Source organism: Brachyhypopomus gauderio, chromosome 3 (genome assembly GCF_052324685.1).
Source record: "Brachyhypopomus gauderio isolate BG-103 chromosome 3, BGAUD_0.2, whole genome shotgun sequence".
Classification (NCBI taxonomy): Eukaryota; Metazoa; Chordata; class Actinopteri; order Gymnotiformes; family Hypopomidae; genus Brachyhypopomus; species Brachyhypopomus gauderio.
Genome location: NC_135213.1, coordinates 38165521 through 38182459, shown reverse-complemented (window position 1 = coordinate 38182459; position 16939 = coordinate 38165521). Strand labels below are relative to the sequence as shown.

General features: G+C 40.8%; 1 protein-coding gene across 1 annotated transcript in view; it reads right to left on the bottom strand.

Annotated features, from left to right (window-relative positions):
* Window positions 1–7874: 7874 nt before the first annotated feature.
* pappab (pregnancy-associated plasma protein A, pappalysin 1b) overlaps window positions 7875–16939 on the bottom strand; it is a 61398-nt gene continuing 52333 nt past the window's right edge. Inside the window, exons 21-22 of the mRNA XM_076998164.1 lie at window positions 16756–16854; window positions 7875–12844 (exon numbers count right to left, since the gene is read on the bottom strand). Coding sequence (XP_076854279.1) covers window positions 12740–12844; window positions 16756–16854 — 204 coding nt within the window. The 3' untranslated portion in view covers window positions 7875–12739. The remainder of the gene's footprint in view (window positions 12845–16755; window positions 16855–16939) is intronic.

Sequence of the window (16939 nt, the reverse complement as noted above, 5' to 3'; positions counted from 1 at the left end):
TGGTGGTAAGTGAAATGTTTGGCCCAGATGAGGCATTGTAGATGCAGATGACAGATTTGGGAGGGAAACAGCAAATGTTGTTTTCATCAGAGGTGCCGTGGAGGGGTCGTTTCAGGACATGGCTGTAACCAAGGGAGCCTCTGCAGGTTGGCTGTCTGACACCAGCCTTAATGTTCTGAGCCTGTGTATACAAATGCACTCGGCAGTATCACAATACCAGGAGGCCATCAAACCAACGTGGGAAGCATTTGATTTTTGGCTGTAGAGATGATCCTTTTGCTGTTTTTTTTCCCCAGCACATAAACTGGATAAACAAGGCATTCCGATTCAGTCAGGGAGCCTCTGTGGGTACTAATAAGCATACTGACTTGATTTCTGGTTTGCATATATACCTCACTTCAAACAAACATGTCAACATTTACAAATCTCACACTCTTCTCCTTCCCTGATCTTATCAGTTTTGAGCAAGCATGATGATTGGAAATAAATAATATCGACAACGACCACAGCAGTCAGGGACCAAGTTCCTTTTTGAAAATGAAAACACAACAAGACGGTGCCGTTTCCAAACAAACCGGCCTGCCTCCCCGTCATACAAGTGTTCACCTGATGCTGGCCATCGGGTTTTCATTGACAAGCAAAACAAAAGATTAAAGGGTTTCCACAACATGTCTGCCTCCCTTCTACCACCTCCCAAACAAAATTCCTGGTTAATACCAAGCAGCTGTGTATTGTTCATCTCATAGAGACAGCGCGTGAGTTCTCAGAGCTGTGCACAACACTGGCCCCGACACCCCCCCGCTCCCCTAGAAATGGTACGCTCCCTTTGTTAGTGTAGACTGTTTTTGGTCTGATTCTCTCAACACAGATGAAGGAACAATAATATTCTGTATGTTTGCAATGTTGTGTTAAGATGGAGCTCAGATATTCACAGTCAAACACTGTTCTAGTGACCTATTGGCAAGTGTCACCGAGAGAGGGCTAAGAGCTATGGAGTCTAGCCAGATTAGCTACACAAATGAGCAGGAAACACACACACACACACACACACCTTGGGGAGTTACGGAGGATGTCCCTAATGATAAAACACCTTCCCCAATAAAAAAACTAAATGAGATTGAGATCACATTATATTAACATTGTATATCAGCCCAACTAGTGAGCAGGAAAGAAGCACTGTGTGTGTCCCGGGTCTGAAGGATCAGATCCTTGAGAGGGATCATCATATATTTTACGATTTTGTAATTTAAACAATGGGATTTTTTCACCTTGATTTATGACGTTCTGTGATTTACTTTGACTTGTAAGGCACAAAACATACAGCTCCTGCAAACACCTTTACAAACAAGCCTAGAGAGAGATCCACCTCTTCTGTTATGCTGTTGTATCATCTCTTAGCATTGTCTCCTAGCATTGTCTGCTAGCATTGTCTGCTAGCATTGTCTCCTAGCATTGTCTGCTAGCATTCATGTTCTGCAATGTAGAATAATACAGGAGGATCAACACAAGTTTTCTTTTTCTCTACATCCATTGGACTAGTAGGATGTCCTCTGCATGCATTCAAAACTTTTACCTTATTTTTGTCAGCATATCACAATGGTGGGTGACGTAAAATATAATCACTGAAAACTTTATACTTGTCTAATTAATGTAAATAGAAGAGACAAGCATTCAAGGTGCATCCCAGTGCCAGCTTCTCCACCTTCTGATCTTCTCATTCATAAGACGTCTACATTGATGGTGAAAGTTGATTGCAGAACATCGTATCCACCCACAACATTTCTCAAAATTACAGCAGTTCCACCACACACAACGCGTAATAGCTTTAACTTTTAACAAAAGGTATTTGTAATTTTCAATGAAAGCAAAATGAATCTCTACATTCATTGTTTAAAGAAAAAAATTGCCTAAGCAAATATAATAAAATATGTCACATACTCTCAATGAAATGGTATATGTGGAATTTCATCATAGTGGTTTAATGCTTTTCTCTTCTGGCTGGGTTTATATGGTATCTGAGAGCAGAGAGCACACAGAACTGCAGGGAATGTGGAGGTGATTGTAGAAAGTGAAGGAAAAACACAAACAGCGAGTGCATGTTTTTGCCTTAACTGTATTTGTGCAATTATATGGGAACAGCAAACTATGTAGGCATCCAGGTTGGGATGATGGCCCCATGTCTTGACTGGAAGCCAGGAGAAATTTGGAGGGTAACCCAATCTTCTGGAAAATGTGCTGTCGGCACGCTGGACAGTCCAACTTCCGCAACCAGCAGTTCTGTGGGTCTCAGCACAGTCCCATAAAAATCTCACATAGCCTATAGAGTCTGTGCGCACTTTGGTACCAAAGCCCAACATTTTATCCAGTGATGAGAAAAAGGGGGTCAAGTCACTGATCTAGGATTTATTTCCTTAAGGGATGTTTTTTCCATTTGATAGGTCTTACCTGTCCAAGTCAATATGTGTAGAGTTTGCTGTTTCCCCAGTGAATACGTTGGTTTTTATTGGATTCAAAATGTTTGGAGTTCACATGATGTTTGAGAGCCGACCTCTATGCCAACACCCTGCTATCAGCAAGATGCTATAGACCTCGTCACATCTTTGTTAATGTACCTTGATTAACTCGGATGTGTTAGAGATTGGACACAAATGTGGACCCATTACACCCAAGACAATATCAAACACAGATACACTAAACAAGACTAGAGACAACAACCACATAGTATTAACTACAATCACAAGGAAGGAAGGAAGAAGTGGGGAGTGAATCTAGATACAGGTGAATAACACTAATGAGGAGGCGGAGAACAATGATGGCACGTGAAGGTAGACGCGAAAGGAAATTCAAAATAAAAGCACACATGGAAGGAAACCAGGAAATAAAATCAAAACAAGGTGTTCCCGTGGGGGTCCGCAGTGATGAGGAAGGGGTGGTCAAGGAGATGGATATGAAAAAGGCAGATTAATCATATTTCAACCCCTATCATTGCTCCAAATGTGACTGGCAGGACACTGATCACAATGAGTCAAATAAAATTAAACTAGCCATTTTTCAGTCATTGCATGTTTAATGTGTGAATGTAAAAAAAGTTTTCATCTGTAATGTTCTCCTTCCTCGTTTAATAACATAATTCAACATTTATCCAAATTCAACCAATACAGTTATATTACTGTAGTTATTTGCTATGTGATTAACAAAATAGTTCTGTAAATGAACAGTTGTATTTTAATGGGCAAACCTTTATGACATTATACATTTCAGACAATTGCATACTGACCATGTGTTTTGTTTTGATTTTATGCTTTGAGGTCTTTGAATGGCTGCAACTTTGTGCTAATACATAAATGTCTAATTAACTGATTAAAGCATTTATTTCTATATTTAAGGACCACAAAAGGGTTCCATGTCATGGTTCAACAAATGTTTTAAACAATGATAGGAAAGTATGTGAAGCCCTTATATTTGGCTGCTGCTGTAATCTCCCATATAGGCAATGACTTCAATCAAATTTCCCCCTTCCTCTATACAAGGAATTCTGTCTCCCTTTCACTATACAAAACTGTTTCTGTTTGTGTATAATTATGGGATGTCATGCTTGACTGGTCTGCCTCAGATTCACAGCATTCCAGCAGGGCTGAGGTGAGGATTCACACTGACATATTAAAGATTTGACATTTCCAGTGGCAAGGCATTTAATACTAATGCTAATGGACATTGTATTAATGACATTCCTGCTTCTGTTGACAGTTGTTGCTGCGGAAGCAATGAAATTAGGAATCTCAAATGTATTTGTGTGTGTGTTTGCGTGTGCGGAATGAATATATATATATATATATATATATATATATATATATATCAGTGGGGAACCGTCAGGGCCCTCTACGCCCTCTCAGAGGGCCTAAAATATTCTTAAAGCATTATATATATAATTATCCAATTCTATTTTATCTACTTACAGTTTGACATTCGACATCTAAACAATTACAAAAATATAAGCAAATAAAATATTCACCCGTGTCTATTCAATCTGTGTTGGAAGGTGAGGGGTTGAGTGGAAGCCTGTGAGCCTGTGTCTCCCCCTATCAGGACTGTGATGCCCGCTGTTCGTTTACAGAGGGCCTGGCAGTTATAATTCAGCGCAATACCAGTTTCAAATGACAGCAAAATTGACCAATCATATCTTCTCTCTTAGTGGGCGGGCTTAACTGTATGATAATTTCCGCCCGCTGTGGCGACGCTAGCTGTCGTTAGCACCATCGCTAGCTAGTTTCGATTCATCCCTTTGACGTCCTCGTGCGCGTTGTTTACATATTCCGCTTCCGAGAACCACGGAGCTGTGAACCTTATTTTGTTTGGAAACTTATTTTGCTTAAGATGTTATCTAGTACAGATATTATTGTTTATTGCGTTTTTAAAGCTGTACTGTCGTCTCAGTTTTTCTTTATTTAGTTTATTAAGAAAGGAAAAAAAAAATTTCGGGGGGGAGGGGGGGGGGGGGTAGCGGGCCCAGGTTTAAAGGTCACGGTTCGCTACTGATATATATATATATATATATATATATATATATATATATATATATATATATATATATATATATATATGTATATATATATATATATATATATATATATATATATATATATATATATATATATATATATATATATATATATATATATATATGTATGACATCCTAACAGCTTTTATAACAGCTTTTATATAGTTGCAACAATAACCACTAGACTACCAACTGAATTTTCAAAACAATAATTTACTCTGGGCTTAAATGCATTTGTGGGTTTTGTGTGTCTATTTGGTATTTACTGTGTTCATAATTCAAACAAACTGCACCAGAATTTGGAAGTGGACCAAGACCGACCTGCTCAGTGCATCAGGATTCATAGGGCAGGATCGCCGCTGGCTCTAATGGTTGATTTTAATCAAACCAAAGTCGCCAAGTCAGACAGCAGCCTTAGTGCCATATGCAAGCAGAAAGGCCATCACTGGCAAACAGGCACCAGTGTTTCTTTTTTAGGGAGTGTTTGTTTCCTCTGTATTAACCTGTAATGAACACCAAGCTTGTTCAGTGTTTTCCTGATGGTAAACTCAAGGTCACTGACATCATGAAGAGATGTCTGCTGTGATGCCTGAAGATGTCTGGAGCTGTGAGCCTTTACTTATGAGGTACTAAATGATATTTATTAAATATTTACTAAATGAGGTACTAAAGCTGATATTATAAAGCAATCATGTAACACCATCACTGATCATAATATGCTGTGGTTGTTTTGAGGTTGCAAACACAGAGCCTCTTGCCTGTAGATGGAGGCGACCTCTGAGGAACGTCCTTCCTGTTTCTGTGTCTCTGAGGACAAAGTCAGAAGGTTCAGATCAGTCAATATTCACACAGCAGCTGGACCAGCTGGAGATGAATCTCCGTCATTGCTTTGTCTGACGTATACGCTGATGGATCATTTTGTTAGGCATCGATACTCAAGAGCTTTTATTGCTTTTTAATGCGTAATGTCTGCCTTCTATATATAATGTTTTAGTTATTGCATTTTAATGAATTATGCCTGTTTTGTAAAGTTCATGCCTGCCATTTCAAATTAATTTGTCTATAGAATGCATGTAAGAAGGCTTTTCAGCAAACAGTGGTACATAATATAATAGGCTGTGATAATATCTTGAACTTGATTGGAAAACCTACAAATTACCTTCATTGCAAGAGATCATTATTCCAGAGGTTTGTCTACGATTATGTAAAACATTTGTTAACTAAATATACAGAAATACAGAATATTCTCTGCATTGTTTGCTAAATAAACGTGAGGACCTTTTATTATGACTTAAACATCTTGATTTTGGAGCTGCTCATTAATTTAGAAATTCAGATTGTTCCAGGGGACTCCCAAAGGTTTTCTCACAACTGCACTTCCTAGGAATTTTAAGAAGAGGGTGTTTACCCTTTGATAGCATGGTTAAATCACACAAAGTAATCAGGCATGGAACTGAATTACAGGTCTTATATTCAGCACAGTAAAATTTGGGAGCATAACTGGGTCACCGTGGCACTGAAGCGGTGAGCTCCACTCTTGTCACAACCATTGCTCTTGAATTCGGCGCTGTATATTTTTTGCGCTGACCACCAGCCTCACCATTCATGGTGGTTCCCGCCTGCATTTAGACTTGCGCAACGGCAAGGAAAAATAACAAGCTCGCCCGCTCGGCCGTAACGGGTCACCGCAATTGCCTGAGGTCAAGCTCGTTTCCAAAATGTGTCCTTCATCTTTTCCTGCCTCATGGAGTGCTGGGGAGACCCTCTCTCTGGGCGTTGAGCTCCGACAGGACCTGCCGTGGCTCGGGGTGACCTCCCATGCCCCGTGCCTGCCTTTGTTGCTCCAGAGCCCATCGAAAGAACCCACAAAGCCTCAGCCAGGTCCCGTAAGCCAGATCCCGTAAGCCAGGTCCCGTAAGCCAGGCCTGCCCTGCCAGTGGAGTGGTCTCTGACTGCAGTAGGGCACATGTGTTTACTGGACTCACAATAGCCACAGGAGAACAGATTTTGTTTTGGATGTAGTATAATTTTAATCGAGGCTTTTTTGTGCTGATCTTGGTCCAGTCCACTACAATTTTCCCATAAAGAGCCATTTTGCACTAACATTTTCATCTTACAGTAAAAGATTGTAAACCAGTGGAGGTTTGGTGTATGCTGGGTTTTACACAGCATTTGAGTATTAAAAATGAGCATTGCAAATTTGTAAGTTAGTTACCTTTCTTATATAAAAAAGCTGAATGCTAGATTTCCTGTCTGTTTATGTTCCAGTCTTTGTTACTCAAATGAAACAAACACTAATAAGTGCATTGTGTAATTTTTTTCTTGAAACCTTTTGCAATTTTTAAATGACAATATAGATTTTATGTGTTTTTAAAAATGTTTACACTCTCAGGCTCACTGTCCTTGATCTAGCACATGTAGCACATTTTCTATATTGTGACGCAGACACTCAACAGTCTGAGCAAAGCAAGCTTATCACACAGCCTTGGTGTTAGTCTGGTCTCCAGTCCCTCTCTTTGGCCCCCAGATAAGTACCAACAGCTGGTGGCCTTAGCACTGGGCTTCCCTCCCAACCAGGGAGGACCTGTCTGGACTGCAGTATTCTCTCCCCTCACCCTCTCACTCCAACCTGGGTCTCCAGCAGTGGCCCCTCTCCCTGGCCCCATTGGACACTTTCTCCAGTGGCAGGGAGCTCTACAGGGTCTGGCCTGGGCTTGCAGGCCCCTGTTTGAGTGCCCGGAGGCAGGGGGTTATTAGGGTCAAATGGAGGGGACTGAACTGGACATGTCTCTCCCATTGCGTGTTCAGATTGATGCAAGATTGTCCCACTGATCATAGAGCTACATGGACAGAGTTAGAACTGAAGTGCTGTGAGATGATGTTGGAGTAAGAGTAGAATCAAGCAGTGATTTTTATCTCCAAAAAGACAGGAGCTGAAGCTTAAAGAGGCGTAGAAGATACAGTGTGGGCAGTTGTAGCTACTTAGAGAGGTGAACAGAGGTGGCAATTCCAGGTTCAGAAAGTAAAAGTCCTCACCAGGATTTTACTCAAGCTTAATTAGTGCAATCCAGGTAAAATTAGTGGAATCAACACAATCCAGGAGGCCTGAGCAAAATCCTGGTGAGGACTTTTACTTTCTGAATCTGGAATTGACACCTCTGGAGGTGGATCACTTGTGCAGGTCTCTGTAGTTTACTTTGGGGCTTTAAGATCTGTTCACAGCTTCATCTTAAAGTGTGGGTGTGTACTACACATTTGTCTGCCCGAGTGTATTCAGTGCATGTAATTAATCACCAACTTTACAATTATGTTGACTTAACCAGTGTTTATTGTCTAAATAATACATAGCAGAAAAAAATAAACTTAATGTTCTTACTATTATTAATGCTTGAGGAGTTGAAAATATACAGTACACCAGTTGTCTGTTGCATGAAAAAAAATACAATAAAACATCAATGATCACTATGGGAGACTTGACAAAATGAAAGTAAGTCAACTGATTAAAAAAAAGTGTGGTAAGTGCCCAAACCAGTGCATCGAGTGTGTAGACAGAGTAAAGTGGATTTGTGAACCAGTGCATCAAGTGTGTAGACAGAGTAAAGTGGATTTGTGAACTAGTGTTTTTGGAGACCAGTGCTTATGGAGTGTGTATCTACAGCTCTAACCACCTGCATCAAGACCTGTATGGCCACACAGCACATCAGGGAGGAGAAACACCGTAGCTGTTAGCTATGGTCATCCTGTTTTCATTTATGCAGTACCAGAAACTCTATCATTCATGTACAGAATAAATGTTATGAGATGTTAAGAGGAGAAAAGCACTCTAACACATAATGCAATAATAATTATGTAAGTAGTGTAAATAAATTATTTTTGAAATACTGATTGCTGGGGGTTTACTAAACTGATCATACCTGAATGACCTGAATACCTTTTTATTTAGTTAGTTTATTTTCTCAAATACAATCTTCAAGGTTACTCATGCTTACAGGGCCATTCTTGATTTAATATTGTAAAAATATTCATGTAGGTATGTCATTAAACAACATTTATCACCATGGACGTAATTTTGATTTCAAAAGTGGGGGGGGGGGCATGGATTTGTCGCTATTTAAATGTTTGGTTTTAACCGTAAAAACTGGGGGGGGGCCAAAACCGGCTTTTGAAAAAGTGTCCCCCCCCCAAAATTACGTCCGTGTTTATCACACTGACTTTAAAAGTTCACAATTCAGGTAGAAAACAAGTATGGACCGATCTACTGTCAAACAATTATAAATATATCAAAACATTAAAATGTAAACTGGAAGAAAAAAACTGGAGAACAATTGGAATAATTAACTTGTATGAAAACTATAAAATTGCTTTCTGAGGTATGCCTGTCTATTTATGAATATATTCATAATGCTAAAAATGAATTTTGATGTTGATTTCTTATAGAGGGACACTGAGCAGGAGGCCATCCATACAAACACACACACGCACGCACGCACGCACGCACGCACGCACGCACGCACGCACACAGGAAATAGATGCTCCCTAGACATACTCCCCACCCTCAAACAGAATATACTCATGTATGGAATTTAAAACGAGATGGATTCAATACACCAAAGGGACTTTAGTACAGCTTCTTCCCCATATGACATTTCTGTAACATTGAGAAGTGGATCAATTTAACTGATGCAAGCGTGGCTGAGAAACAAAACACAGGTAATTTATTCTGTTAGCAGTAAGGTTAGATCTGTAGTTTTAACTGAAATGTATGGATTTATAGAGAGAGAGAGAGAGAGAGAGAGAGAGAGAGAGAGTGGGGAAAAAAACCTTCAATCACACCAAGTAACTTTTACATAGAAATAAAAATAATAACTTAGATGAACACTGTGAATATAAATAAAAACAACAACATTCTTAATAAATAATTATATTATTTACAACATCATATATTGCTAAGTGACTTAAATTACTAAAATACTGACTAGGTAAGCAGCAAACATTACAGCATGAGGTAAAGCGACAGGATCCTGTTTACAGTAGAATGTTTCAAACAACTGTATCAGACTATCAGACTGTATCAGACTTTATCAGACTGTATCAGACTGTATCAGACTTTACTTCAATGTAGTTTTTCATGGCTTAAGAAAATTGGATTAACATAATATTTTACCAAAATGAAAAATGTTGAGGTTTTAAGCTCATTTTCAGAAAATAAGAGAAGACACATACAGGAAAGGCTCTGAGGTATGACTCGATGTGTGGCCTCAACAGGCTTCCGTACTGGGTCATATCATTGCACACGTATGGACATTTGTTGTAGGCACCCTCTCCTAGTGATATAAATATGAACCAGCAGTATTTTCGTATTAATTATTACATACAATAGCATACAGGTTAACACTACGTATAAAGACATTTATAATGACTAAATATTACACGGTACATTGAGAAACTGCTCACAGATCTACTTTTGAATGCTAAACAACAAACCCACTACTCTAACACTGAACCTATACTGTCTTTCCATTCTGTTTATTGCCATGTATTTTTTCTACTGGGTTGGCGTTTTCCTTTGGATGACTGTTGGATGACAGCTGTATTCTGACTGTATTTGGACTCTTCGTTAGGTTCACACATTTCTTCGTATTATTTGTTTTTACATCCATAATTAGTTTCCAAAAAACATGTTAAAAATCAAACAGAGGAAAAAAATCAAAAATAGGTTTGGATACATGATGCAATACAATACCAACATTATTTCATGTAACAATTATGATTACCTGTCTGACCATAGCAGCCTTCTCATGGTAAACAATATACTTTTCTCTCTCTTTTTTTTAATAGACACATACCTTTAAAAATACAAGTGTAGTAACTGAGGTCAATGAATAAAATACTGATTTATATTGATACAGGTTACAGATACACCACCAATTATAAAGACATGATAAACAAATCAACATAGTTCATCTATTCTGATCTTCCAATTGTCACAAAAAAAAAAACATTGCGACCATCTCTTTACAAATTCCACCCAGAAAGATCCGTTTGCCCAGATCACTTGTTGAACTGGCTGTACTGCGATCTGCAGTCTTTCACTTATGTGACTTAATGTTTTAACATCAACCGCTGTTCCCACATTATCAGTAACAGATGCTCAGGGGGAAGCCACAGTTTGAATGTCTTCTTAAAGAGTTCATGGACGTGGTGAAGGACTCTGATAAGGTCAGAAGCCTTGCTGCAGCTCCTGACGTCATGACTGAACAGGCGTGCGCAATGTTTGAACAGAGCAGATGGATCGACGAGATATTTTTGACGGATGTTCAGACACAGACTACTGTAGTAATTTCTTTATCAGATTAGTCCCTAAAGAGTATTTCCAGATCACCTTAGAATGGTTTGAACCAGTTTCCTAATCCTAATCCAGCCATAAAGCACCCCCCTAGACGCTGGACCTTTTGGTCTGCTCTGGCATCCAGCACACCTGACCCAAACAATAAGAAAAAAAAAACCACTGAATATCTGGTGTAGTGGTGCTGAGAGCTGGAATTGAGCCAAAATGTGGACTGTGTGACGGTGGCCAAGGACAGGAATGGGAAATGCTAGTTTCAACACATGTTATTAAACTAACGTCTATGAGAAATACAAACATAGCCAAAATGAAAACACATTACCCCATAATTTCAGGAAGGCAGAAGGAGTCTGTTTTAGATATAGAAGGTATTTTGTGCTCTCTTCAAAGGTTTACACTTTTTCCAGAAGGTTTTTGCTATACTGATAATGCTACATTTGAATATACCAACACAAGTACAACTGCGTAATTCCAAATGACATTCTTAAAGTCACAGTAAGGTGTTCAGGTAAGTCAGAAGGGACGCTGGCTCTTTGGCTTTAGGTTTGGTATGAAAGGTGATGTCATTCAGTAATGAGAGCCTGTGTTTTCAATATACCATTCTACTGCACAAAGGCCAAGCGCAAACTCTGAGATTATTATTGAGGAAGTGATGCTGTTTGGGTTAAGGGGAGTTCAAAGTTCAAATACACCTAGGTATTTTGTTTCTTTTTAGCCAATACACAGAGAGGCCTTTGTGCATACATGCAGAACAGGCTTTCACTTCCAGGATGGGAAATTGCACAAATGGCTAAGTGTCTAAATGTGTGTGTGTGTTTTGCACACTTTTGCTTAGGCAGACAACGATGCATTATGGTAAGAGACACGGCTGGACTCTATGCAGCATGACAATTGCCATCAAAATCTCAAATCTGCAGAGATTTTTGGGTACTTGGCCAAAACCTCAAAGCCAGAAGGAGCAGATGTGCTGACCCAACATCTTTCTCTCTCTCTCTCTCTCTTTCTTTTCCCTCCATCTATCTCACTCTCTCTCGCACACACTGCTAGAATTGTGACTGACTGGATTAGCACCTATTTGAGTTGACACTTTACAGGTTCAGGTGCGCACATCTTTCAATCAGCTGCTGTGTGGAGTTTTTTTATGTTTTTATCTCTGATTTGCCATCATGCCAGCTAGCCCGACTCCCCCAGCCCTGCACAAGACTGCTGGCTCCCCACTGCTTCTGCTGCAAGCCCTGGTCCACAGGAATGCTTGTTGAAATGGCGCAGTTATACAGTAAGAAAACTGAATAAATTGTGTATGTTGAGTCCTCAGGGGGTATGTGTCAGTCAGGAAATGACTTTTCTTAATTGTTTGTGTTTGTCTTATTAATAATAAATTATTTATCTGCATTTAAGTTTAACATACACAAGCTTTCTGTTTGCGTTCCTTTCTGATATGTTGAGTAGTACATAACATGCACTTAAATTTAACCTTGAGGTGATGCAACCATACAAATTACAACGGAAACATAAAATCAGTAAAGCTGTCAGGTCCAAGCTTGTGTGGGTGACATTTATGCTCGGTTCCGCTGGGTCCTAAAAACACAAAACAAAACAAAAACAACCCAAAACAGATTCACTGGTGTGTGAACGCTGCGTATGCTGTGACATGGTATCGTATGTTTGTTGGGGCAGAATGTTCTGGCGGATGGGGCAGGAGGGTAAGAACGGGGTAGTGGGCGTGTCGGAGTATGATGTGAGTGGATTGACCCTCTTGTAAGCAGCATGGAAAGGAATGTTTGTTTGTTTGTTTGTTGCTTGCTTGCTTGCTTTGCATGCCGGTGTCCCTGGCCTCAGCCGGGCATGCGATGACGCAGAAGTTTGCCATTCTCCTGGGCTCTGGGGTCCCGACAAGCACAATCGTCCTGGGTGTCGCAGGACAAGGGGAACGGGATCACCTGGAAAACACCCAGCATCAGAGTTATGCCACCCACATCTTTCCACTTCTGTAATACCAGCTGGACAGATTGAGATTATGTGCACTGAGATTATGAGAAAGACCTCTTTTTCTGTGACAACACGACTTTTGCATTAATACGAACCGGTCATTTGTCTTGTACAGTACCAAATGGAATGTTACGGGGTAAGAGGGCTGTCCCGAAGCTCCGCCCATTCCCGTCAAAGCCAGACACTGCCCCGGGACCCTAGCACAGGACACTTACACTAACGTCTCTCTTCACTTTATGTGCAAACAGTAGCACACTGTTTCCTGGGGTTTCCAGTTCTTCCACAGGTCTGCAGGCCTCTGCTTGCGGGTCTGAGTGTCTGAGCAGACATGTCAGGCAGGAGGCAACGCAGGGTCCCAGCACGGGGGGGGGGGGGGGGGGGGGGGGGGGGGATTCCGCAAACACGGCACAGAGGAACAAGGCCTCTCTTGTGTAGGGAGCGGCGGAGGAAGCAATGGCCTCTCGTTGCCCTGCGAAACACCCAGGGCTTTCCTCTCGGTGTCCCCATACACCACGGGGGATTTTCCCAGCTATAAATCCAGCCCATTCATGATGGCCATAAGCAGGGACTGAGAGCCCCCCCCCCCCCCCCCCCCCCCCCCCACCCATCGTCATGACTCCCACTACAGCCCGCCAACACAGAACCGGGTTGTCGCGTGCGTGCACACGCACAAATGGTTCTTCTGCCTCAAGCATCTTCAGAATTTGGAGGGGGGGTCAGAAAAAGAAAACAAACAGGGCTGTGGTGACCAGAAGCCATTACACATTCTCTCCAGGTCCTGCGTCCGTCCTGAAGGAGTAATTATCTCAACCTACGCTCACAGCAGAAATTAATAGCCAGATACATTTGACTGAGAATCATTTTAACCTTCCGTTGTATAAAAGCCATAGGGAAAAAAAATGAGAACTTAAACATATCAGAACGCATCCTATTTCAACTCACTTTCACAGACTAATATACTATATTCTGGTGCTATATTCTGGTGCTATATTTTGTGGGTCACAGCATTTTTTTCTCTTTTCAGTAAATGCATATAAGACCGCTCTCTGCGCTTAGACAGAGCCATTTAAAGACTCTGCAACATAAATGTTTGGAGGCAGGGCTGGCCCAAAAGGGCATACCCATACAGGCTGTTTCAAGCGTGGTTTGACTCAAAGCGTGGTGTGTTTTGGAGAAGATGACTTCGAAAGCTGAAGTCAGGTACGACAAACACAGCCTTGCTTTTCCCCCCAGTTACTCTCCCGCACCCAGACATCTGGATAGTATAAATATCATGTGTTTCACAAGAGTGAAACAAGTCTGAAAACAAGCCTCAGCAATGCTGACAGTGAAACTTCAGAAGAAGGCCAAAACAAGCCAAAACCTAAACAAAATAAAACAAAACAAAACAAATCAAAATTTTTTGCACTCACAATTCTAAGAGCCACTAACCTTATCCATATTGACGTCACTCAGCCAACCAGAAGGCAGGGAAGTGTGCCTTCTGTCAACAGTCTCCATGGGAGTATTATGAGCAAACAGTCAGCTTTCATCTTACAGCCATGCACTGATGTAAGGAACTTGATGGTGAGGTGAACTACTTGATGGTGAGGTGAACTACTTGATGGTGAGGTGAACCACTTGATTGTGAGGTGAACCACTTGATTGTGAGGTGAACCACTTGATTGTGAGGTGAACCACTTGATGGTGAGGTGAACTACTTGATGGTGAGGTGAACCACTTGATTGTGAGGTGAACCACTTGATTGTGAGGTGAACCACTTGATTGTGAGCTGAACTACTTGATGGTGAGGTGAACTACTTGATGGTGAGGTGAACTACTTGATTGTGAGGTGAACCACTTGATTGTGAGGTGAACTACTTGATGGTGAGGTGAACTACTTGATGGTGAGGTGAACTACTTGATGGTGAGGTGAACCACTTGATGGTGAGGTGAACTACTTGATTGTGAGGTGAACCACTTGATTGTGAGGTGAACTACTTGATGGTGAGGTGAAATACTTGATTGTGAGGTGAACCACTTGATGGTGCTAATGGTGTTTTTTTTAGCCTGATCTCAAAACAGCGGTTTGTCCCAAATTACATTACATATATAATTGTGGAATTTGTGTCTGGACATCCTATAAATGTTGTGAGTTTAATGTTGTTGTAGTTTTATCTACCTAGCTACGATTTGTCTACAAGGTTTTGCATGGGAATATGGTTTAAAATGTTAATTTTGGGCTTAAACTACATGACGTTATCTTACATGATCACTATCTAGATTGCTAGATAGCTCCACTAATCACAGAAATGTAAATGTGCATTTCTTGCAAACATTTTCCATATTACAGTAATACTGTTACAATTTAGTAATTTGATTTAATAATAGTGATTCAGATCTCGACACAGATGTTGGCCTCTGTAGCTCCCTCAAGCACCCCATGCTGGACACAAAGCCGTGGTCTCATCATGACCCTGGCCCACAGAAGCTCGAGGATGCAGCGGGTCACACTCGCCTCTCTTTCTCTAGTACGGCCCCTTTGACCAGCTTCTCCTAATAGCCCAGTGGGTCCGGGGAGAGCAGTTATGCCCTATTGATGGAGTGTTTGGGAAGAAAAGACCTTGGCTGACACCAGGTTGGGCCCATGAACGTGTGTCGCGACGTTCTGGAATCCGGGATCCAAACAGACACACTATCCAAATCTACAACACAGCTGCGGTACAATGCAGGCTGGGCTTAGAACATGAGAGCAAAGCAGCAATGCTCTGGATTCTCAGAGACCGCTAAAATGGTTACCAACATAACTCCAGTAAAAGATCAATCAGTCAAATGTCTTTCATATAAGGCTGGTCAAAAAAAAAAAAAAAAAAAAAACAGAAGAAACAAAACAAAGTTGCTAAAAGGGAATGATTATACCAATTTTCAATCTTTTTGAACTGACCAAGCTTTAAAAATGTATCTCAAATGTTCACAGTCTCAGATTTCTCCCTTCAGCCCTTTGACAATACTGTCTCCTTTAATAAATCTCTACTTCAACTCAGGAAATCTTGTCAGCTGCCCTAGTCAGCTGGTCAGAAGCTTATTTTTTGGCAGATAACATGTTTAGTTTATTTGCTTGCGTAGTACTTAGGTGTGACCAGACAAATTCAGTGAGAACAGTACTAAAGTAAACAGTACTAAGTACAGGCGTACTAAAGCCTTCAGAAACCAGCTCCATATGCTGGTACTAGAGGTTTTCCAACAATTCCACTGGGAAACATTTTACAACTAAAGCCAAAGGAGCCATCTTTTCCTTCTCTCATGTTTTTGGCTTCACAGAGCAGTTCAACGAGCCTGTCTGCTTACAGGAAGAGGGAGCTGTAATTCTAAAGAGGTTCAGTTTCTCTCCCTCCATTATAAAAGCATAACACATCCTTAGGAAGCCTGAAAAACAAAACAAAACAACCCCCTCAAAATAAACAAACAACAAAAATACCACCACCAGAAAATAAGAAAACAAAAGATTATAAAACAAGACAACAAGCATAAGAGAAGTAAAAACTGTTCACTCCTCTGTGGACGCTGGTCTGAGGTACATTGAATCTACACAGAACAAAATAAAAGTCATCCCTCATTGGTGTCATGGGTCACCATCATCAGTATCAATCTGTGGGGAGCAGCTGGAATTTAATCTTGACCATTGATCAATCAATCTAATGTTGATCATTGATCAATCAGGAATAGGTCTGTTGGTGGAGCAGAGAACAGCGGAGAAGGATGACCTCACCAGCTCTAGACCGCCCCTCCTCCCCCACGTCTTCCCACACCACAACTCTGCTGATGTACACAGTACGGCCAAGTTTTGTAGGAATCATTTTGTTAAATAAATGTGTTTGCTCACCTTTTTAGTTTTAACAGTTGAATAACAGCAGTCTCCACCATCATAGTTACAGAATGCGCGGTTGTTGATGGCATCACAGTAGTTATCACCCATGAAAGGCTACCAAAGACAGAAGAGTAGTGTTGAAACAGAGCATGTTACATGTGTGTGTGTGTGTGTGTGTGTGTGTGTGTGTGTGTGTGTG